Here is a 24,824-nt window from a genome sequence, read left to right as displayed (position 1 = left end):
ACCACATAGCAAGCAGTTTGTTATTGTTTCTAATTGGATGAAATTCGGTTTGAACTGGCCCCTGTATGCTGACGATGCCTCCTTGGGCTGAGAGTGGGTATAAAAAACACAAAAAAAAATAAAAAAAAAACTCCTTCTTCATACCTGAGCGGCGTTTGTTATCTACCCTCTGGAAGAACCAGATGCCACACAAATATAATGAACTCGCTCATAGTTTACTTGTCAGCAACCGCTCAGTGAAACAGGAGAGAACTGTCATGGGTAATTACAGCGGCGAGATACAAACCTCACCACTAACTTGTCATCGGTAGCCCTTCCTTCCCCCTCCGGCTATTCATCCCTTCTTTACCTCATCCGACGCTCCCGCCGTCCCGACCCCACCTCCCGGAATCATAACACACCCCCTCGGAACATCCATCTTCCTAAAAAGAAGAATCCCCTCCGTGACAGACTGTCTGAGCTTGCGGGCGGTGAAATCAGATGTGGACTCCCCGGGGATTTAATATCAAGTGAAACCCAGGAGGCGGCAGGTTTATACCACTCTCGCTGGGAGTGAGGACAGAGCATTTGACAGGTAAACCACTCTTCCTGTGCGTTTGTTTATTCTGGGTACCACCGGGGGGATGTGACCGCCGGTCCGGCTTCACCTCGTGCCGTATCCAGGTGGATCATAGTTTATGAAATGATAGAACAGCAACTTTTGAGTTGTCGGCTCCAGAGGAAGCCCGGGTTTTATCTCAAAGAAAATGCTATTTACTGCCATTTAAACAAAGTCATTTTTTGGTGATTTTTTCTTCCCCCCCCCCCCCCCCGTTCTAAAAGGTTAATTAAGACCTGAGGTATTCGAAAACAATTAACATTTCCGTTCTGTATTTCACACTCATTCCTCCCCCTCCCGCCCCAACAGCCAATCTAAAGTTTCCTCAAAGTACTTTGGGTACAGTGCTGAAAATATGAGGATGTGCCGCCGGTCTCTTTTCGTCCTCCAGCGAGTAAAACGGCGAGCGCCCGATGTTTCAAATTTACGGATTCGTCGGTGGATCTTTCCGTGCATCTGTAACATCGGCGATTCCGAGCGTCGGATCGCTGAGAACGGACGTCCCTGAGTCTGAAGTCACACCATATGTAGTCAATACCGGGGTCGCGGCTAACTATAGCTTAGGAGCTTTGGCAGGCCTCCTCACGGACACATTCTTAATGTTTGCAAGTCCTCAGATGCTCCTCGATAAAGTCATGAATTAATATCCATAATCCTGTATAAATTCTTCCATTAAAATGCTCGCTCACTTTCTGGCATCGGCGCTGATGAGCTGCCACTCAGATCTTGTGATATAAATGTAATAAAGTGACCTTCTGACCGTCTCCTCGAAGAGCCTTCTGAAATAAGACACGGGTTTATTAATCGGACGACAAAAAGATAATTAATACTCCCAACTCTACGTGATTGTTTGTATGGTGTGTATTACAGTTACATGAAAATAAACCAAAAGGGCATCATTCCACTGTCTGTGTCGGTACTTTTAGTTGGGTTTACCGCTGAAAGCGACGAATAAAAGCTTCTTTTCAAATTGTTACTTCTTCCTTTGTGAAAGGCAAAGCAGGATGACCCTAAAAGTCATACTTTACAATGCAAAGAGAATATCGACGCGTCGCTTCTCCCGCTGGAACCGTCATGGATGTCGCTTTGTTTTGTTTGCAGATCTGTGATCGTCGGTTGAGGTCGCGGGCCGACATGTGGAAAAGGACGAAGAACGCGGGTCAAACTCCCGGCAGATTAAGTACAGTTTGTAATCTTCATATTTTGTTTCTCTGAATGTGTGATTCAGCTCCAAGCAAAGCCGTTTCTGACATATCTCAAGCAGGGAGATCCAGGGCTCTTTGTTTTTTCTGTTTAGTCAACATTGAGAAATTTAGCTTATTAGTTCCAATGAATAATAAATAGCCTTTTTTTTTATTTTTTTTTTTTATTTTGGTTGGCGAGAGCGGTAAGTGAGACAGACGTCTGAGGGGCAAATCCTCCGCCGTCGGCGTCTGAAGCCTCCGAAGGTTTAGATTGAAATAAGGTGACGTGATGACACAGGCGACGCCTGCGACGCCGCGGCTGGACGCCATTCATTCACAAACCGTCAGAAATGAACGCGACTCCTGTTGAATCGACTTTATTGCAAGCGATGTGCAAACTGCTGCGGCTCGATATCGTCCCGCCGTCAGCCGGCCGGCGGAGTCGGGTAATTTCGTTATTTTGTCTGATGTGAGGCGCGCAGGGTTACGCAAGACAGATGGATGCCGTCACCCCGCCTCCCCCCCCGCACAATTTAGCGATGATTATTTGTAATTGGTCCTTGACCAAAAGGAAAACAATTTCACCGCTCTCTCCGTTTATCTGTGATGGCGACGGCGGCAGATATACCGTGTAAATAATCCGATCGAACAATAAGATCTATTGCCGGAATGGAGCCATTTATTGGTAGATGGCGAGAAAGCTCTCCGGCCGCCGCTGACAAACACACATTATTTCTTTTTGATAAGAACGGAAAAGCTAAATTCGATGAAATGAAAGGTTTTTTTTTCACGGCAAACGTCGCCCGCTATGCAAAGCTAAGCGTGTAAAGCACGATGTACGTTGAGCCAAAAATATTTGAAACGGCTGCCGCGTAAATCCTGAATTTACTGAATTAAGCACATAATGTTTAATATCCAATTTTGCGCATTAATTCATCAGAAAAATTCCCCACAAGTACTGTTACATTAAGCGAGTCATATCTCATGAGCACTTTTCATTTCGAAATTATGCACGAGCTGAAGTCCCGGCCCTAAATCACAATCCTCTCGACAAAGCGGTTACAATTACGGTCCGATCGTAAAACCCGATTCTAATAAGATCAAACGGAGTATGATTTCTACCAAAAAATGATGATAATGGCACATAAATACTCATTATTAGTCCACATAGCGTGTCCGTGTTTGCCTGTAAATCGAAGAAAATCACCTTCAAACATGCATTTCAAAACAATGACAGGGTCATGGAGGATGGCTGAGACATAAACATCAAAACAGCGCCGGGAGATTTGAGCAGGATTTTGCGTGACAGATCGTATTGTTTCCCTCATTTTCAGCGGCAGAAATTCATGATTTGTTTTTCACTGAGCTTTTTCACTCACAAAATTACATTTCTGTGTCCTCTAATATTGGTGGAAAGTCGCTGTGTTGGAAAATGTGTACAACTTAGTAACATTGGCAACCGTTAAAATCAAAATCTGGAAAAACAACACAACAATCCTGATCAAAGTAAGAAGGCAAACATTTTCTCTTTGAATAGCAGCAGGATTTGTAACAGATTTATTTTTTTCCATAATCGAAACATATTAAAACAGCACACCTGCGGTCTTATATTTCCCCCGACACCGATGACAAACGCAATGAAACACCAACAAATATTCACTCAACACACACACACACACACACACACACACAATATCGCTGCTAAGTTACAGAGATGCTTGGGACTGCGCGAGCTGGAGTTTACCCAACTGGGACGCATTTCAACAGCCAGTTGATGAAAGGACTTTACTCTCTGGCTTTAGTGATAAATTGAGTATGAGAAGAAAACATCCCTGGATTAAGGCTGCCAGCCTCCTGCCCTTGACCGTAACCCGCTCAGATCTTCAGTTTATTTAGGTCTCTATGAGCTTCCCCTTTTTCACATTTTGCCTCACTGGGCTTTCCCTTCTCGTACTTCCCATATGGGGGACGAAATAGCGGACATTTGACCAATATTAGGAAATGCCAGAACATCCAATTACGTCGCGTTCGGTCTGAGCGTGGAAGCCAATATGCAAATAACGATGCTAAAGCTCTAACAGAACCCTTCTTGTCTCTCAGGTTTCTCCCTGGTTCATCAGTACATTCAACATTTTAACGAAGTGTCGGGCAACAAGTCGGGTAAGGACAACACGCGTCGTTTTCCGGTTGACGAAAGAGATGGGTGGAAGTTCTAAGTCACCCAGGTCGTGGTGATTTTTCGTTAAAAATCTTCTCGTAGCAACTGGTCTTGATTTTCTTCCCTGGAAGAAGGTTCGCTTCTCATCTTAGAAGCTTCTTCATTTCAGAACTGAAGATGATGTCTGACCTGGAATTACTGACGGCTGCCTTCTTTCTGTTACCTCTCGGTGTTGATTCAGTTTTACAACTCAGTCAATTTGTAAATATTATTTACCGATGACTACTCCGCTTCAGTTCTTTACGTCATAACGTTCAATTCGAGGATGGATTCGTTGTTTCGTTCCCTTTCTGAATGGAGGACGGGTCGCGGATGAAGAGCTAGGAGGATTACGGGACGGATTTTGTATGTTTTCAGAAATTCTCCAGCGCGTTATGGTGCAATCTACTGTTGAATAGAGCAAATAGCTCTAATACAGCCTGTGCTGCAGCGTTTCAGGAGATCTGCAGCTCCTCATTCCCAATAATAGGTGTGACACGTCTGACATCTGCTGGTCAAACAGGAAAATCAAACCCTATGATAGTTGGGTTCGGTTTTTTCAAAACTATATTAAACCGCATTGCTACGAATCCCGTTTTTCTTTCCTTTTTTTTTTTTTTTCTTCCGTCTTTTGATAGCTCTTATTCGGAGAAGGTCAAAACTCCCGGGGGTGATCATCACACAGAACATCCCAAACCTGCCAGAGGGGAAAAGCACCCCTGACTTTCAATGCAAACCGATCCCGCTCAGCATCCAGGGGGGTGAGTCCTTCGCCCGCTCCTTTTTTCAATTTACAAACTAGATAATGGTTTATAAATGATGGAAGATCAACATGGGACTGTTATCTGTGTGTATATTTATATATGTGTGTGTGTGTGTGTGTGTGTGTCTGTTAGGGAAATTGGCTGTTTTCAAAGCTGTAGTAACTGGGGATCCAAAGCCCGAGGTCTCGTGGAGAAGAACTAAAGGGAATTTGGCAGATAAGGAAAAGTTCCAGAGTAAATACGACGAATCTACCGGGGAACATATTTTAGAGGTGGGTGACACGAAGACTTCCGATCACGGGGATGCAGATTTGCACGTAGAAATTTGCGCCGTCGCTTGACTTCCGTCGGAGACTTTGTTAACGCGCCGTGTTACGTGTTGCTCTCCCAGATCCGGAAGGTAACGGCGGCGGAAGCAGACACGTACAAGTGCTACGCCGTGAACGAATACGGCAAAGCTATCTGCGGCGCCACTTTAAACGTGACCGACGGTAAGAATGCAACATTCCTGTTACGTCATGAAATGCATCACTGTCACCCGAATGGTTTAGGAAGTAGATTAGCGTTGATAAAATACCCCCGTGTTGTTATTTTAGTGCATCGTGCAGAAAAAAACACTCCACCAGAATGTTAAATCTTGAAGGCGAGTGGGCAAGATGTAACCTGGCCGACTCCACAATCTGAAATTACCATTTTCATCTTTTTCCCGTCATCTTTCTGTCGCAACCGGACTTGAAATATAGCAACGATGAGATCGATCCAGTTGGTTTTCTTTTCTGTTTTTTAAGGTCAAACCGACCCGTCAGATTTCAGAAAATTGTTGAGGAGGAAGAAAGGCGGGTAAGAAATGTACACGTTTGTGGAAAGTATTTAAATATCAAACGAAAACACGTGTGCGCAGTGCATACATTTGGCCATAAATAGGCGACTGCATTATGCATTAAGTGCGTTCCCCTTCAGTGAGGTGGAGGAGAACCTGACGAACAAAGAACAAGATGAACACGACAGGAGATTCTGGGACGCCATGCTGAACGCTGAAAAGAAAGATTACGAGCGCATCTGCGCTGATTTCGGCGTATCAGACATACATTCGGTTCTCGGGAAGCTGGAAGAGAAGAGGAGGGAGAAAGCCCTGAAGAAGAGTAAGGTAGGAGAACTCCCAGATTTCAGCCTACGCTTTTACATCATGTCCGCCCGCTTCAGAGCTAACAGGTTTATCCATGACAGCCATTCATGTTTAGTTTCTAATATTCACTAAACCTGTCCGTAACCGGTGCATAATTCAAATCGACTGAAGCTCTGCTTCTCAGACGCTCACTCATGTGGCCAAAACAACTCGTCGGTTGAAGAAACTTCTAAGGTCCCCTTTTCGTTTTCCCGGGAGAGTTTCATCCGTCTTGTTTGGTTTATAACTGCAAAGTTGTTGTTTTTAATTGGCCGCTCGCCGCAAAGACATCGTGCGTTCATCGAAATGCAAAAACCGAAAGAAGCCCCTCTTTCAAAAAGACGACAATGCAACCCTCATTATGAAACCCCAAGAGCCTCCAGGCATGTTTATCCAGTCTGATATTTGGAAGTAAAGTTAGTCCTGCGGTCGCTCTTCTTATCGGGGAACTTCTTGCACCCGGGTCTGTGGAAAAAGCCGAAAGCGCCGCGTCTCTATCTAAAGCTACCGACCGAAGTCATTTTATCTGAGGTGAAATTCATGCGTGCCTTGCAGGATGGGACGGGCCCCGGCGATGACATTTCCGCGGCAGAAAATTGCCTGAAGAGCGGCGGGAGCGCGAGGGATTTCAGATGTAAGGGCCAAGAGCAAAAGGACAAAGACGTGAATCACGTGGACGCCGAGGATATCGACCTCATTCTTGCCGACTTTAAATGTAAGTGCCTGCGTGGAAACGGCGTACGGAGAGGGTTTTTTAAAATCGCCTTCACGTAGAAGCACCTCGGCCGAACTCGTAGTCCAAGATAATCCCGCTGTCATTTTCTTCGCATCCGGCGCTTCTATTTTTAACCGCATTATAAAATCTATGTTTCCCCGCATGCTCCGATGATCCTCGTGCAATAAAATCATTTGGTGCGTCGCTTCACGCAGTGTCCCATCTGGACTTTGTTGTCAAAATTCAAGAGGTCACGGCGCAGGAGGGGGACGACGCCCTCTTCGAGTGTGTTCTCACACACCCGCTGCCCAAGGTCACGTGGATGAAAAAGGGCGACACCCTGGAGAGCGGAGAGAAATACAACGTAGTCGTGTCGCAACACAAATTGATTCACAGGCTGCTAATCAAGGACTGCACACATGCAGACAAAGGCATCTATTCAGTTGTAGCCGGCAGCACGTCATGCAGCGCCTGGCTGATTTTAAAAGGTAAGATCTCATGGTTTAAAACAAAATTTATAAAAAAAAAAAAAAAAAAAAGATTGGCATGACAATTCCAGAGTCACACATCATGCATTTTGTATTATCTGCCCTCAAAGCCGAGCGCGACTTCTCGTCGGCCGGTGTGAAGAAAAGTCGTAAAAAAGCCGTCGTCGGAGGAGCGGGGATAGACCTTGAGGAGGTGGCCAGAGAGCAGAAAACAAAAAACAGAGAAGAAATGGAGGAGCTTTCAGCGGGCGTCCAAGGGAAACATGAAGCGGGACGACCGACGGACAAGACGTCGTCCACTTTGGGAGGAGCTGCTGAATCAGGTGGCGTCAACGGACCTCCAGAGAAAGCACTGTTTTCATTCAGAGAGAGTGACAAAAAGCAAGGGAGCGGCCGATCATCGCCAGGGGATTCTAGCAAAGTAACGGGTGAACCCTGTGGATCCCTCAAAACACTGCAGGGAGACGCCAGCGGTAGCAAAAGTGTGTTGATGGTAAAAATCCAAGACGCCAAATGTCGGCGCTCGACATGAGAATAGATAAAAACCGCAGCACAGTAATGCAGATTTATTCAAATGGGTAAAAGAGATTAAACTGAACGGAGATCTGACGAGTCGACCATCTGAAATCATGGATATTTGATCAACGCCAAATACTTTACAGAAACCAACAGTCATTATTTTTATACGAAACAAAGTATTAAAAAAAAAAAAAAAAAAAAAAAAAAGGGATTTATCATAGGAAAGGAGTAACAGTCAAGTCGGTTCTGGCAAAGACCACCAACACTTTGACAAATGTTAAACAAGCACATTATCTCCAATGACAAGAAATGTTTTAAGACTGAAACGCTCAGTACTTGCTGAGATAGAAAACCCATTCACCTGAAAATACAAACACAACCGTTGTATAAAAAAACTCAACGCCTGCTTTGAATATCACTAAGATTCAAGTTTTAAACATCCGACTGTGACTGATTTGCCGCAGATCGTAACGGAGGAGGAGGATATCCGGACGGGCATGTCGGCGTCAGAGAAAGTACGGAAAATCCCGGCTACGTTAACGGCGCCAGAGAGACGGAGAAAAGAGAAACCGGTAAAGCGCGATGCGTAGAGAACGGAAAGAACTGCGGCTTCAATATCATCAGCGTCTGAGGCTGACGATTCATTTTCATTTCTGTCAAGAGTCAAGCGGTACAATCCCAGAGGACGCCGAGTTGAGTCAAAAGTTAGCAGGCTCTGCACGACATTCAAATCGAAAGAAGAAAACCAGACAGAAAAAAAAACAACTTGGTAAGCCTTGGATGAACTGCGCCATTGATGAAGCCAGAATGTAGCATATAGCGTGTTTTCACGACCATAAGGCGCAGTCTCAGTTATGTGTTGCCATTACTGTATTTAACACATACATAAGGCGCGCCTGATTATAAGGCGCGGGTTTTATATACAATCCATACCAACACTTCCCCCTTTAACGTTCTCATGGTGTCCTCTACTACGTCCGCCTTACAACAACAACAACACACTCACAAGCATACGCCTATTAAAAAATAGAGCGGGAGCTAAACTGAGTTTGGTATTCACATTTTTTTACCGGTACTCGTCATCAATCGAACCCATGGAAGTCCTCATCCTCTGTTTCTGATTTGAACAGCTGCGCTAAATCTCCGTCAAACATTCCAGGTTCACTTTCAGAGTCCCTTTCCGCGCCGCGCCTTGGAAATGATGCCGGCTTTTGCGAAAGCTCGAACAACAGTGCCGGCGGACACGTTAGCTCGAGTGTCTACAATCCATTCGCAAGTTGTGGCGTAACTCGCCCGGCGCTGCCTTCCACTCTTAGTGAAACCGTGGTCTCCAAAAAGACTTTTCGGACCCCGTTGTGCGTCTCGCTACCGTGCTGGTCCCCTTCTTCTCCACAGTGACTCACCGGGATGTCGAAAGTGAGCGGCACCTCGTCCATGTTAGCGATGTGGCTGGATGTGTTTGTCGACGATGTTTTCAGGGTTGTTAAAACAACGATGTTCAGCATAACGCACACACCTTTAACGTTCTTACGGTGTTCTCTACTACGCACACAGGACGCGCCGCACATTTTGAAGAAAATTTAAGACTTTTATGTGCGCTTTATAGTCGTGAAAATACAGTGGTGTTTTCAGAAATAGCATGCTTTCACTGCAAAGCAGCTAAAAGCTGAATATACCGGTTGTAACCCTGTGACTCCCCCTCAGGTCCAAACCAGGAGGAAGATTACAGCGACGACAGCGAGGCCTCCGCTGATCTGGTCGGGCATTCCAGCGGTTTGAAAAGAAGTAAAATGCCAAAAGGTGCAGCCGCTGGTGTGGCAGTTTTTCCGTGCTCTGTAACCTGGTTTCACCGTGCGGTGCCAGGATTAGCGTTTACCTCGCAAAGCTCACGAGGAAATGCTCGATCAGAAACGTCAAGCACGACACTATAAAAAAATATTACAATGGAAAAGGAAATAACTTAAAACCTTTACAAATAGAGATGAACGTCTCGATGTTCTTGACCCCCTCCCAGGTGATAGCATGTGTCTTGAAGAGCACAGTGAGTGCACTGAGACCGACGGAGGAGCAGAAGGCGACACACATTCAAGACCTAAAAAGCACGTCCGGCTAAAAAAAGACAAGGTGACAGGTCAGTAGGAAGAATTTGTCTTGAGGATTAAAAACAGGCGGCAGGTGGATTACTTTAAAGGTGTCACTTTAAAAGCTATTTCACTCAATGTTGTTCTATACTAGCAAACAATGGCGGGTAATGTCAATGAAAAGAAATGCTGATTTTCTTAAAAACAGGTGAAGGCGTGTGTCCTGAAGATCTAAGTGAGTGCACTGGCACGGAGGATGAAGGTAGTACAAGCCCAAGGCGCAAAAAGCACAGACGCCGAACAGAGAATGTGGTGACAGGTCAGTAGTAGGACTATGGATCGTGACAATTAAACAGAACGGGCTGCAGCAGGTGGATGAATCCACTGCAAACTGGACTTTGCAAGCTGTTATTTTGGCAAATACTATTCCATTTTGGCTGAGAAACTAAAAATTCAAAACAAACAAATCAAATAATGTATTAACTCAACACCAAAATCTACTAGAAGGGGCTAAAACACAATATTCCAGAATGGGCAATAGCAGTAGAGTATCCACTGTCCAGCAGCAACGATAGCTATGTTTACATCCAACTTATTAATGTAAAAAGTATTTGACTCGATGTTCTTCTACGCCAGGGGTATCAAACATACAAGCAGCAGGCCGGTACTTAAAATACTTAAAAAATGAACCACTTTTGGAAAATAAAAATGCAGTTCCTAGATTGTCTGCTAGTGGCGCACTGTTTAGGTCAGTGTTAGCAACACGGCGCAGCGCTATGTGACTCCGAACTTACAGCAGATGACAGCAATGCAGCTTCTGGGTCTGTAAAAAGCATCTTTACTTTTTGTCATCAGCAAGATGTCAGCAAAAAAAAAAAAGAGAGAAAAGTGGACATGGAGTGTAGGGTTCTCTAAAAAAAAAAAAAAAATAGACCACTTTTTATTTGTTCATTGAGGTTAAGAAGAAACCTGAAACCAGAAAACTGAGAAGACAGAACTGTATTGTTGAAATTGCACTTCATGAATCTCGGTTTGTTTGTCATGTATCTTTTAAAGGAAATTTCATTACATAGAAAGATTTTTATAATGTACCTGTTCTCCTTTACACTGAAACAAAGGAAAAATTTGGACTTCGTGTTACTTCTAGGTAACTGATTTCAAATGAGACCAAAATGAGATTGACACCCCTGTTCTACACTGACAAACAAACACATAATACAAATGGAAAAGAAATACTGTGAATTTAAAAATGGTACATGGTCTCCACTTACATGGTGCTTTGCGCTGAACAACGTTCACCCATTCACACACACCGGTGGCATCAGAGCTGCCATGAACAACAAAAACACACTCAAAAGGCCATCGGGAGCAACTTGGGAGTTGAGCGTCCTGCCCGAGGACACTTCGACATGCAGACAGGAGGAGCCAGGAATGGAGCCATGAAATTTCTTATTAGAAGAACGCCTGCTCCACCATCTGAGCCAAAGGTTTCTGTTTTGTTTTTTTTGAAAAAATAAAAAAAAAAAAAACAGGTGAAGGCATTTGTCTTGAAGATCTAAGTGAGTGCACCGGGACAGAGGATGAGGGTGGAACAAGCTCAAGGCGGAAAAAGCATGGCCGCCTCACAGAGGATGTGGTGACAGGTCAGTAGAAAGACGATGTACGATGGATCTACTGCAAACTCTTCCTTGCAAGCATCACTTGTGTGCAGGTATTAATGGGATAATTGATTAATGCGTCACTTCAAATATTATTCATGAAAATACTGTTTGGTTCAAGACCTTGTAGTCAAAACAAACAAAACAAATAGACGTCCCCATAATGTACAGTTTAGAAGAAACAGTGGTTGTTTCCCTGAAAGACACGTATATAATTGTTTGCACCAAATAATGTTTTAAATCAAAAAAAAAATCCCAGAACAGCCGAGCGCAGTCGATTATCTGGTACCTTTACAACATCTATCATGTTTGTTTAAAAAGCGTATAATTCAACATTGTCCTATACTGGCACACAATGTGCAGTTTTAAAAACGCCCCAATAAAATTTGCTCAATTAGCGTTGATTTATATTTTTTAACAGGTGAAAGCGTGTGTCCTGAGGATCACGGTGAGTGCGTTGGGACCGAGGACGAAGGCGGTACACGTTTAAGGCGCAAAAAGCATGTCCACCTCATAGAAGACGCAGTGGCAGGTCAGTGACTGAAAAGAAGAATAGGGTTACGGTCGGGTGAATCTCCTGTAAACCCAACCGGCGAAGATTCTGTTGTGTGCCAATAATCAAAGATTAATTCGTGAGTCGACACGTTCATGCATCGGCACTGAGCTGAATTTGACCGGTCTCACTTCACGCGGGCCTTTTGGATTTAGATCCGGGAGTCCATTTCATCTGCGGCTTATCTGATGTCAGCTGTATCATCGGAGAGGCGGCGGAGTTGACCTGCAAGCTGAGCAGCGAGGACTGCGAGGGGGCCTGGTTCAGAGACCGTAAAAAGGTCAGGTGTGAAGGTCAAATCATTCATAGCTTGCTAGCCTAGCATGTACGCGTTGATGTTTGTGAGGAAAATGAGTTTTTGCACGGCACTCCAACTGGTCAACGATTACTTCATCAGCGTTAATGAGAAACAAGAGGAATTTGACTTGGGGATCGATGAATAAAATTAAAAGGTTTGTGAAGACATTTGGCCACCAAACGTCTAAAAGTTAAGTTAGTCCTTTAAGTCAGAGAGAATATTTGCTCCATAACTTTGAAGGATTCCTTGAGGTAGTTACAGTCGGAACACAAAACAGCAAAGCAACAGAGACTTCGCCGTTCGAATGTAAACATCGAAACAGCTCATCGTTCAACATAATGTTGAACATGAATTCCACCGAGGAGCTCCTGAAATATAATATTCATAAAAGCAGGACGTACAGCCCAGCGGTGCCTCTGGCCATAGCTGACTGAAGATTCTATAGAGGCATGAAAAAAAAAAAAAACACAATGCATCAACAAGACCATAATGGGGGAAATGATTTTTTAGGCCAACGTGGGACTAAACAAAGCTCGACAAAAAACCCCGAAGCCAAGCAATGATTGCAAATGCTCGAACGCGGTTTGTTTATTTCCATCTCTCTGCCACAAACAGCTGTCACCAGACGACAACTTCAGAATCACCAAAGACGGCGCGATCCATACATTAGTCATAATCGGGTGCCAGGAGGAGCACTCTGGGAAGTACCGTTTTGAGGCAGACAATCGCAAAACAGAGGCCATGGTCAACGTTAAAGGTTTCATTTTTGACATATCACACTATGCTGAGAGAAAACTGTACTAAGTCATTCATATAAGTGTGAATCAAATCCCAGCTTCATGGATTAAAAAGACTGTCCAAACTGTCCCCTATTTAGATCCTCCACGATTTGACCCAGAAGAGCTGTCCGCCTTCACTCAGCCGCTGACAGTTAAAGTGGGACACAATGCCATCTTTAAACTTCATTTTATTGGCCACGCGCCGATAAAGATTCAGTGGTACAAGGAAGGAGAGGAGCTCCAGGAGGACGGCGTAACCAAGATCGAGAAATCTGCCTGTCACACTCGCTTGCTGCTGACCAGGTTGCAGAGGAAGGGCACCGGAGAGATCAAGATCAAGCTGAAGAACGAACATGGCTTCGCTGAGGCCGTTTCACGGCTGATCGTCCTTGGTGTGTGAAACGGAGGCCGATTCAGAAATGTGATACAGGGACAGAATTCAAACGAAGGTTTTCTGTCTTTTGTGGGTTATTTTTGCACAGAAAATTTTCAAAAAAAAAAAAAATCCAACTCATTTGAAAATGGATTGAAATTCTGTACCACTTTGTGGTACAAAAAAAAAAAAGTCCCAGTCGGATGTGCATGTTTTTTTCATGACCGAAAATGCGTATTGTTCTCCTGCTGAATCATTTACTGCTGTCGACGTGACACTTTCCCCGTTTTTACAACCGATCCGAACAATTCGTACGTTTAGTGAATCAGTGTGCTTTTTTTTTGTTTCATGTCTCAGACAAACCCACACCACCCCTGGGTCCTGCAGAAGTAACGGAGAGCTCAGCTGTGTGCATCGAGTTCAGGTGGAGGCCGCCGAAGGACGACGGCGGCTCACCGGTGACAAACTACATCATGGAGCGACAACAATTCGGGCGAAACACCTGGAAGAAAAAAGGGGAAATCCCGGGCGTGCCCGAGTACCGCGATACAGAAGTGGAACACGGTCGTAAATACTGCTACAGAATCCGAGCAGTGACCGCTGAGGGCGTGAGCGAAGTGCTGGAGACGGAAGAAATGCAAGCCGGCACACTCGGTGAGCCAAAGCGTACTTACATACTAAACTGAATTCCATAAACGTCCTCTGCTGCGCCGAGGCGCTTGTTAAGACCTTGAAAAATGAGCCTCAACTCCAGGAGGCTATCTGTTGTTTGCCCTCTGGGTTGTAGAGCTACGGTATCTAGATTATGTCCGGAGGGAGAGGAGGACGGGAGGCGTTGTACACCATGACAAATTAATAGCAAGCCGACAAGAAGGGAAAACAAACCATGACTTTCGGCAGTTCTTGTTTTTTCCACATGATTTTCTGACGATAAGGAAACATCAGTGCAGCCCAGGGGGGAACATATATGACAATGTTACCTCTCTATTCATGATAGTATGACGATCTGCTGCAATGTGATTTTACTCATTAGAATTTAAGCCTCTGGGCATTGTATTTATATATCTGAAGGATACGCAAACCTGCATGTAATGCGAGCATTAATTCCCGCCCACACACATCAGGCTTTACTTATTCTGTTTGCAAAATAAATCAGTTGAAGAATTCACATTCCATTTTAAATCTGTACCTTCAAGCATATAATAAAAGGTTCTTAGTCCATCTGGGTCAAAACAAAGCATGGCGCGTCCTGTGGAATTCAGAACCTTAAATGATGTGTTTTAGTTGGCAACAAGCAAACACTGCAAAAAAAATCTGATTCAATCTGCGAAACATCGTGGCAGTATCATGACTGCGGCCTACTTTGATGCCCCCTGACCAGGGCAGCTTGCCATCGATGAATTCAGACCTTTGACAGCAATTATAGTAAATCATCAGAGCGCAAGCAGCAGATCAAAAAGCAGGACAGCAAGGCACCGCAACAAATCATGGCTAAAGGAGAACCTTTTTTATCTTAAAAAAAACAGAATCAGAATGTATGGCTACTATTAAACAGTGCAGATTTCACATATAGGCATGAGTGACGAATCCCCGTAGCTTCGAAATATAGAATTTATGAAGTAGCCTAACAAAAACACATTTTTGAAAAAAGCACATCTGAAATTGATACCCGATGGCCAAACCATGTGAAAATGGTATAGCGTTTTAGTCAGGGAAACACCCGGGTGACGGTAAAACGTCTGTTTAATGAGCGACAACTGTCGTCGGCCACAGCCTCGCCACACAAGCCTGCAATACAACTAACTGTTCCCGTTCAATTCCAAATAAATTAAAAAAAAAAAAAAAAAAACACAGAATTCATTGCACCACAATCCACATCCACATAATTCCCAGCAACCCCCAAATCATACAGAAATCATGCTGTTTCATCTGTCTCTCACTTGTAAAGCATATTTGAGTATCATAAAAAGCGCTACAGAAAACCTATGTATTATTATTATTAGAAAACATGCATCAACATAAACCCCAACATTTGTGACTCGCTACAACAGTAATACAAATAACAATTATTATTATTGTTTTTGTTGTTGTTATTAATATTCAGCAACTTTAGTCCTAACCATCTTGTCTTTTCACAACTAAAAGGATAATTTAAAAAAGGGGACTTACTGTGCTCGGGCCTCAGCTTTGCAAAGAAACCAGGAAGTTGGAAATCTCAAAGATACTGAAGTCCTCTCTCTGGTCCAGACTCTGCCTTCATGTTCAAGTTGTTTCTGTTTATATAAATACATAAAATGTATATTTCAGAAATGCTTTAAAAGCAACAACACAATATATCAACTACATTTTCCAATTTTCAAACTATAGATCTGCCAGTTTCAAAACCTACAGCATAGCGGGGAATGAGGGATGAAGCCCAAGTCGTCTTTTATTTTAAATCAAAAGTAACATGTCATTAAAACAAACAGAGTAACATCCATTGAATTCCTGCATTAACAATCTGCAGAAATATATAACTATATAATGAGCTGAATCCGTGCAATTAAAACCACAAGTAGCTTAAAAGCTAGACCTAAGGGCAGAGTGTTGTTGACGTGTTAAGGCGTTGCTAATTTGATAGCGTGTTGCTAACGCATTAAGGCTTTGCTAGCGTGTTGCTAACTTGTTACGGCGCTGCTAGCGTGTTAGCGTGTTGCTAACCTGTTATGGCGTTGCTAGCGTGGGCTAAGTTGTTATGGCGCTGCTAGCGTGTTAGCGCGTTGCTGGCTTGTTAGCGCGTTGCTAGCGTGGGCTAAGTTGTTATGGCGCTGCTGGCGTGCTAGCGTGTTGCTAACCTGTTACGGCGTTGCTAGCGTGGGCTAAGTTGTTATGGCGCTGCTAGCGTGTTAGCGCGTTGCTAGCTTATTAGCTCGTTGCTAGCGTGGGCTAAGTTGTTATGGCGCTGCTGGCGTGTTAACGTGTTGCTAACTTGTTAGCGCGTTGCTCGTTCGTAAACATCAGGTGTGCGAACAAGCTAACGTTTAATAATTCAATTAAAGATGAACGACAGGTCATTTTCCATTTAATTACTTATCAAGACTCTCAGCTAAAACCCCAAACTGGCCAAAAGCTGTTTGTTCAACTCACATTTTGCATAAATGCAAATAGGTTTGGGCTGGTTCCTCACCAAGTAGCCCGGAGGGTGCAGACGAGAGGCAATTAGTAAACACGAGGGAAACCGGTGTGTGTGTGTGTGTGTGTGTGTGTGTGTGTGTGTGTGTGTGTGTGTGTGTGTGTGTGTGTGTGTGTGTGTGTGTGTGTGTGTGTGTGTGTGTGTGTGTGTGTGTGTGTGTGTGTGTGTGTGTGTGTGTGTGTGTGTGTGTTTATTTAAAATACTCCTGGGAAGCCATGAAAGTTGGGTCTTGGTTTATTTAAAAAAAAAAAGAAAAAGTTAAATAAATAAATCAAAATAAAAAGATGAAAAAGAGTTGGTTTGTAACATTTTAGGATAAGTGAGAATATCCAATTTAAAAAAAAAATGTTTTATTTGAAATACCTCAGGCTGTGTGGCGCTAAATGAAATGTTTAAACTTGCAAATGAATATAAATTTTCCTCAAGTGTGACAACGCTTGACCGAAAAACCTCTAAATAGAGAATGCAAATTCATATTGTGTTTATATTAAGCATGTAATCTTGTGAAAACACCAGGTTGCGGAAAGCTGGCAATGCAGGTTCAAAAATGAACCACTTGACTTAGCTTCACGTGAAAGCATATTTTCAAGCACAACATTGAAAGTAAAGTTTTGGGTTTTTTTTGTTTTGTTTTTTTAGTTTTATTTTATTTTTCGCTTGCCATTGAGGAAATAAGTGACCTATAAAGAATATTGTATAATGTGTATCTTGTTATGAGGTTTTGTAAGAATGTGTATGACTGTTAAGGAACCTGTTCTAATAAATGTTCAAAAAAAAAAAAAAAAAGAAAGTAAATTATTCAAATAAATGCAAGGCACTCGGCGTAGACTACAAATAACTGAGCGTTGCATCGTAAACATGCTGGGGTAAAGTTGTGACCACACCATTTGTTTTCCCTCCTTCCCTTGACACGCCTCAGCTTTTCCCGGCCCGCCGGCGCCTCCCAAAGTGGACAGTGCCTTCGACAACTGCATCAACCTGTCCTGGGCTCCTCCGAGCAACAGGGGAGGTTCCCATATCCTGGGCTATATTTTGGAAAAACGCAAGAAGGGGAGTAACCTCTGGACCGTTGTCAATGCTTCGGATGAGCTGATAAAAGGTTTCACTCGGTTGATGATATTTCCAATTGATGGTCTCAAAGACAGAAGAGGCAATGAGCTATTCTGTGAAATGTATACTTTCAGAGAAGAAGTACGCAGTGAAGGACGTGGTGGCCGGCATGGAGTACGAATTCAGAGTTACTGCCATCAACCTCTCTGGAGCCGGCGAATTCAGCAACCCTTGCGAGTTTGTTTTCGCTAGAGATCCCAAAAGCAAGTGTTCGGTTCGGACGGCAGAAAATCTACAACCGTATCGTACGAATCTCACTTATCTCGCGTGTGACGTTCTTTCCAGAACCTCCCGGTAAAGTCACGGGCCTGAGAGTGACGGAAACGTCTTACAGCCACTTCGTCTTGACTTGGAACAAACCCGAGGAGAAGGTTGACGTCCAGGACGAGGCGAAAGGATACTTTGTGGAGATGAGGCAGGCGGAGTGCCTGGAATGGTCCCGCTGTAATAGCAGCCCCATCATCATGACCTCCTACAGCGTGAAAGGCCTCAAATCCATGGACATGTACTGGGTGAGGGTGATCGCAACCAACGACGGAGGAGACGGCGAACCTCAGGAGTTATCCAACTATGTCCTTGCTATGCCTTCTCTCGGTACGTATGCCGTTTCTGAACATCGATAAATCAAAACTAGCGAAAAACCGTAAAACAAGGAAAGGAGATACGCATCATCAGCGTTTTCTTCTTCTTGCATTGAGCTCTGAGAAGAATATCACGGCAGATACCCGCGCTATTTTCATTATGGATGAAGTATTATTAAGTATCGGTTTGTCATAACTTTTTAAATAGAAGATAAATCATAATTGGACGGGGAACAAACCTCTGAAAGCTTAACCCTCATATTATGTTAAGGGTCAATTTGACCCATTGGGTCAATGGGTGAAATGGGTCAAATTGACCCTTAACATAATATGAGGGTTAAAGTGAAAGTTTTATCCACATGCCGTCCGAACATCCAACGGGGCTCCTCTTTTTCAGTGAGGCCGAAATTCACAAACCGCAAGATGATGAGTTTCACGGTGGTGAGGGCGGGGAACTCTGTCCGGATCACCATCAACTTTGAGGTGAGATGTTTGTTTAACCCTCAGATTATGTTAAGGGTCAATTTGACCCATTGGGTCAATGGGTGAAATGGGTCAAATTGACCCTTAACATAATATGAGGGTTAAATCTCATGGTCTTCTTTACTCTGATGTTGCAAGAAAAAAAAAAAAAAACAAACGTTGCCAATTTTTTGCTGCTGAAATGACTCGTCGAAATCTTTTCTTCTGGGCAACTGGACTTGAATTCCTTCACAAAGTTGCGCAGTCGACAAGGATTCACCGTGACCCGGATGACCGAGAACCTCCACGGACATTTTTGGAGATTAATCATCTTCTTTTTGGCCAGGCTTCCCCTCGCCCGGAAATCATCTGGCTAAAGGACAACGTCCCGCTGACGAAAAGAGCGACCATTAGTAACTCCGACGGTTCCTCGCAGCTACTGATCCCGTCATCCGAACGCGGTGATTCGGGCATTTACTCCATTCTGGTGAAAAATCTTGCGGGCCAGGAGACCTTCAGTACGGAGGTCAGGGTCACAGGTAAAAGTCTGTTTTCTTTTTCTGCAAATCAGCTTGACATTAAGCTTGATAAGACAAAACAACTGGTGTTCGGTTGCAGACGATCCGAAGCCTCCCGGGCCGGTGGAGCTGGAGGAAAACGTGCCCGGCACCGTGACGGTGATTTGGGAAGCGTCTCCGGACGAGAAGCGTGACGACCGGCTTCACTACACCGTGTCCAAACTGGACTCGACCAAGCGAACGTGGGCCACGGTGGCCGACAGACTCTTCAATAATAAGTTCACGGTTTGCAACATCATGGCCGGGAGGGAGTATCACTTCCGGGTCTACGCCAAAAACGACATGGGTGTGTCCGCACCATCGGAGTCTCCAATCTGGGGGACGAAGAAAAAGCGAGGCGAGAATATACTCTATGCTTTTAAAGTAAATATATGAAGTGTTTTCAGGAATGGAACTGTAAAAAGTAAGCTAACGGCATCAGGAAATGCCAAAAATCGACAAGCTAGAACAACAGCGAACAAATTTCGTAAACACGAATCCCAACGTGAAATCAAAGAATTTTGCGGAAGGTCTTAGACTGATAGAAATAGATTAATCGATAAATAGATTGTCTTCAATTAAAGACGTCCAATGCGTGCATATCTATTTATCTGTAAACTACATTTCCTGCAATTCATGTTGACGGCATCCCGCCATGAGACCGCAGTATACAAACAATCCCTAAATGTCCAGGAAGGGAAAAGTGGATGCAGATGGAATGCATATGTAACATTTTGGATTTGAATGAGTCATAAATTCAAAGTTATTTAACATTCTTCTTCTTCATCATCATCTTTCGGCTTTTCCCTTCAGGTGTCGCCACAGCGAATCAACTTTCTCCATCTAACCCTATTCTCTGGATCCTCCTCTCTCACCAACTACCTTCATATCTTCTCTCACTAAGTCCATAAATCTTCTCTTTGGTCTTCCTCGAGACCTCTTGCCTGGCAGCTCCAATTCCAGCATCCTTCTACCAATATATTCACTATCCCTCCTCTGTCCATGACCCAACCATCTCAGTCTGGCTTCTCTGACCTTCTCTCCAAAACATCTAACATGTGCTGTTCCTCTGATGGACTCACTTCTGATCCTCTCCATCCTGGTCACTCCCAAAGAGAACCTCAACATCTTCATCTCTGCAACCTCTAGTTCCGCCTGCTGTCTTTATGTCATTGTTACAGTTTCTAGTCCAAACATCATCGCTGGTCTCACCACTGTCTTGTACACCTTTCCTTTCATTCTGGCTGAAAGTCTATCTCTTCGTACCCCTGACACTTTTCTCCACCCATTCCAACCTGCTTGGACCCGTCTCTTCACTTCTTTTCCACACTCTCATTTGCTCTGGACTGTTGACCCCAAGTACCTGAAATCCTCCAGCTTCTTGATAGCCACTGTAGCCTCGCCGTTCCACCCGAGTTCCTCTCATTCACACACATATATTCTGTCTTGCTGCAACTTACTTTCTGTCACGGTGCACGGGGGCGGACTCGGGCAGGGAACCACATCTCAGAGCAGAAGCTGGGTTGAAAGCACTTTATTATGTGGAACGGCAAGTAGGGTGTCGCTGGTAAGCCCCTGGCCCCGAGACAGAGTTGCACAGGGCTGGGTCTCACCAGGACGGGTTGCAGGCAGGACGGGCGCCCAGGCAGGGTGAGGGCAAGAAGGGTCATGGCAGGGGCAGGGGCCAATGTTATGCCGGCCAGCCGGGTGGGTGGGTCCAGTCGTGGCAGGGCTCCGCAATGGTCTATGAGAGCCACAATCCCCCAGCACCAGGGGGAGCGTGCCGCTGCCCTTTATAGGGATCTTGATTAGCGGCATCTGCTGCAGCTGGCGCCGATTACAAATTGGGATCAGGTGTGATACCCTGACAACTTTCATTCCTCTCCTTTCCAGAGCATATCTCCACCTCTCTAGATTTTCCCCTACCTGTTCCCTGCTCTCACTACAGATCACAATGTCATCCGCAAACATCATGGTCCATGGGGATTCCTGTCTAACCTCATCTGTCAGCCTGTCCATCACCATTGCGAACCAGAAGGGTCTCAGAGCTGATCCCTGATGGAGTCCTACCTCCTCCTTGAACTTCTCTGTTACCCCTACAGCACACTGCACCACTGTCTCACAGCGAGCATACATGTCCTGCACCAGTTTAACATACTTCTCTGCCACTCCAGACTTCCTCATACAATACCAGAGCTCCTCTCTTGGCACCCTGTCAACATGAAGGAATAATCACATTTATTTTACATTACGTTTAGTTACATTTATACTGTTACCCTACGAGGGCAACCATCATGTTGATGTGGCCCTCGGTGGTCCTATCTCCAATGAACCTCCTGCATGTTTGGGACAGAGGACGGAATGGAGGACGGGGAGAACATGCATATTAAAATCAATACATTGAATACATTTTTCATGTCGCTTTATTCAAGACATATTACGAAACAGAGTCACACATTGTAAATTATAAAATGAAGGAAGGGCACCTCAATAAGTCATGTGATCAACTGGACATGCAAAAGTTATGTTTTGCCAGTAAAGTATTAAAAACTGCAGGGTTTTAATACCTTCAGGTGAAATTAGGGACATGGTAAGTCACTTGCAGGAGAAAGAGCATGCATGTTGTTTTAAATGAATGTAACTTGACCCGAATTGTTTGGAAAATCATGCAGACGAGGCAAAAACCATCATCTCAACAAAGTCTCCTCATCTTGTGTCTTGCAGAGAAGTTTCTCGTGAGCACACCGGCCGCGAAAGACCGCGACCGGCGCTGCGCTCCCGCCTTCATCGTCCCTCTGAAGTTTCACACGGCGCCCAAGGGCTACGAATGCTACATGAGTTGCGCCGTGCAAGGGAACCCCAGCCCTCGGGTCACGTGGTATCGAGACCACATCAGTCTGAACACCGACACCAACTACTACATCTCAAATACCTGCGGGGTTTGCTCCATGCTGATCCTCCGGGTGGGTCCCCGAGACATGGGCGAGTACGTGGTGTGTGCAGAAAACCCCCTGGGGCGCGCCGAGTGCTCCACAACTCTTAGTGTCAGAGGTGAGAGTGAGGAAAATTCCACTGTTTACCTTTGGGAATGTGAGGAAGCTATCTGATGTTTACCTCCTTTCCATACAGATTGAAGAAAGCAAAGGGCGTTCACCTTAAAACCCCAGCATCCATCACATGAAGTTTGATTTTCGTTTCCACCGCCGGCGCGATAGAGGAAATCCCACTGATTTATTCGGGTCGCGGCGGCGACCGAAATAAAAGTCACCTTCACGTGAAGCATCGTTTCATTGCTCGTCGTTATTTCACAGCCAAATTCTCCAATAAGTCAAACGTAAAACACATCAGGGCTGTGAGACTTTCTTTTTCCTTTATTCCTGCCAGTTTCTGACGCACACCAATTTATTTTAACTGTATATATTTTACAAATGGCTCATTCACCTTGCAATGCTCCGTGTCGTTATCATACCCCAACACCTGTTACTGCAGCAAACCTGTGGATTAAATAACAATCAAGTGTCTACATCAGTGGCCCGACCCGACCCCTAAACAATACCAGAGATGCATTATGATTTTTTTTTTTCATGTAATCGTGACTCGAACATCCACAGAACGTAACGTTGTATTACATCCTTCTGCAGTTTGTGCCTTATCTGAAACCCCTCCCTCAAAAATAAAAATCCTGGACACACCCCTGTCAAATATCATAATGGTAAAAATATTAGGTCAGAGAAAAATAGATATAGAATGCAGCGTATTTAACCTGCAGTGGACAACAGTTATTGTTTTGTTAACCCTCCTCTTGTGTTAGGGTCGCCAGCGACCCGTTTTAGTTTTTAAATGCATAAAATAATCACTTAAATTTTTTTTTTTGCATCAAGGCTTCTTGACTTTGTCAGGAACCTTGATTTCAACAAAATTCAACAAAACATTTTTTTTCACTGCATTATAAAATGCTCTAGTTAAAATTATGTCCTTTGAAGTGTTAGGGTCGGTTTCGACCCGGGTATAAAAATAAGATGACAAAGCAATAATTATAGCCAAAATTTAAATCATAAATGCATTGCCAGCCAACACGATGACAGCCACCTCCTCCCCCAATCATGTGAGCTTCTGGGGATGCTCATTTGTCCAGGATTGCTCCAAAAAAACAAAGCAAACAAAGATGAGCATGTCCAGTCACGTCCTTGACATGACCACTGGACTGCAGGGTCACAATATCACTTGTGACAATTTTTTTACAACCTATGACTTTGGACAAGAGCTCCTCAAGAGAGAACTTACCATGGTGGGCACAGTGAAGAAAAATAAACCTGAGTTGCCTGCTGAAATCGTGCAGGTGAAAGACAGGGCTCCACCTTCCTCCAAGTTTGCTTTTACAGACCACCACTGTTGTCTCATATTGTCCAAAAAGAAGACAGAATGTGATACTTCTGTCTACTCCTCACAAAGCTGCAGCTGTGTCATCAGGAAGTGACAAAAAGTCCACAATTATCCTTGACTATAATAACTGACAGCCACCTTCACTTGCCAGCGAATGACCAGAAGATGGCCAATGATATTTGTGTTATGACCTGTCCTGTGTTTCAGTGTGTTCATTTTAAAGTCCTATTGCTGACATTTTTTTGTTTCTTTCCATTTTCTTGAAGAAAATATATATGGGTCGAAAATGACCCATAACACCATAGCGCTTACTATAGTTAAAAATTTTAAAATGAAAAAAATAAATCAACAAATTCATTTCAGGGATGTGTTCTATACCCCTTACCAATATTCTGGTAACACAACATCCTTTAATTTATTTATATTATTCTCTTGAGGTTAATTTTTCTGTTTTTTATTGAAATCGAGAAGTATACTAATAACAATAAAAAGGCCCAGAGAACGACAAAAAAAAAATTTAAATCCAATATTTTCATGGATAAAGAAGCCTAACAAGGTAACCAAGAGATGAGAAAAAGAATTGGAATTTAAATTTTTATTTTTAGTGTATTTTAAAGCTGATTTAAGACACGGGTCGTAACCGACCCGTTAACACCGGGGATGCTACCAGAAAGCTAACACAGGAGGAGGGTTAAATTCAAAGAAAATGTTGTTTTTCTCATCTGTCAAGAGACGAGTCGTGATTCATTAATAATAATAATAATTTCATTAATAATTTTCTTATTTATTTTCTGATTTTATTTTCTTTCTTTTTCCTTTCAAGATCCCAGAAAAGGTTAATTTTTGGTTACGTGTGGCTTTCTGGAAAACAATAAATGTTTACGTTTAGACGGTATTTTAAAGTTATTTGGATCATTTATAAGTTATTCGGATTTCAACCAAAATTAATTCTTAATACATGAGATATGAAAAATATCAAGGTTAAATAATTACCATGAACATTTGTAAAATATCCTCTGTACAGTACCAAAGTTATTATTCTAAATATTAATCTGCTGATAAAAAAAAAAAAAAAAAATGTTGTCTCATTCATTATGAATTCCGCTGTTTGTGAGATGGAGGTTTCTTTGCATGTAATGTTAAATCATCAATAGTATACAGCATATATTAAATACCCTTCGGCTTCG

At 43.7% G+C, this 24,824-nt stretch overlaps 1 protein-coding gene across 1 annotated transcript; it reads left to right on the top strand.

Moving 5' to 3' along the window:
* Positions 1-471: 471 nt before the first annotated feature.
* On the top strand, positions 472-22,868 carry LOC147226861 (immunoglobulin-like and fibronectin type III domain-containing protein 1). Its single transcript, XM_086159358.1, has 30 exons — positions 472-574; positions 1,700-1,778; positions 3,883-3,942; positions 4,618-4,740; positions 4,876-5,015; positions 5,135-5,234; positions 5,532-5,583; positions 5,704-5,890; positions 6,464-6,623; positions 6,839-7,111; positions 7,222-7,434; positions 8,095-8,202; positions 8,292-8,399; positions 9,335-9,430; positions 9,645-9,761; positions 9,920-10,030; positions 11,244-11,354; positions 11,791-11,901; positions 12,078-12,202; positions 12,836-12,977; positions 13,098-13,391; positions 13,730-14,026; positions 17,464-17,643; positions 17,729-17,857; positions 17,940-18,248; positions 18,633-18,718; positions 19,044-19,236; positions 19,316-19,612; positions 21,979-22,305; positions 22,384-22,868. The coding sequence occupies exons 2-30, from the start codon at positions 1,733-1,735 to the stop codon at positions 22,386-22,388; spliced, it is 4,500 nt and encodes a 1,499-aa protein (XP_086015484.1). The 5' UTR covers positions 472-574; positions 1,700-1,732; the 3' UTR covers positions 22,389-22,868.
* The last annotated feature ends 1,956 nt before the right edge of the window (positions 22,869-24,824 follow it).

This window comes from Fistularia commersonii, chromosome 14 (genome assembly GCF_037954325.1).
Source record: "Fistularia commersonii isolate RoL2024-O1a breed Wild chromosome 14, RoL_Fcom_v1.0, whole genome shotgun sequence".
NCBI classification, from domain to species: Eukaryota; Metazoa; Chordata; class Actinopteri; order Syngnathiformes; family Fistulariidae; genus Fistularia; species Fistularia commersonii.
The sequence above is the reverse complement of the archived record's forward strand: the minus strand, read 5'-3'. Positions and strand labels throughout refer to the sequence as shown.

Coding starts and splice junctions, on each gene's coding strand:
- LOC147226861 (XM_086159358.1), top strand. CDS start 1,733: ATGTGGAAAAGGACGAAGAACGCGGGTCAAACTCCCGGCAGATTAA. Junction 8,203..8,291: donor GACGGAGAAAAGAGAAACCG/GTAAAGCGCGAT, acceptor ATTTCTGTCAAG/AGTCAAGCGGTACAATCCCA. Junction 13,392..13,729: donor TTCACGGCTGATCGTCCTTG/GTGTGTGAAACG, acceptor TTCATGTCTCAG/ACAAACCCACACCACCCCTG.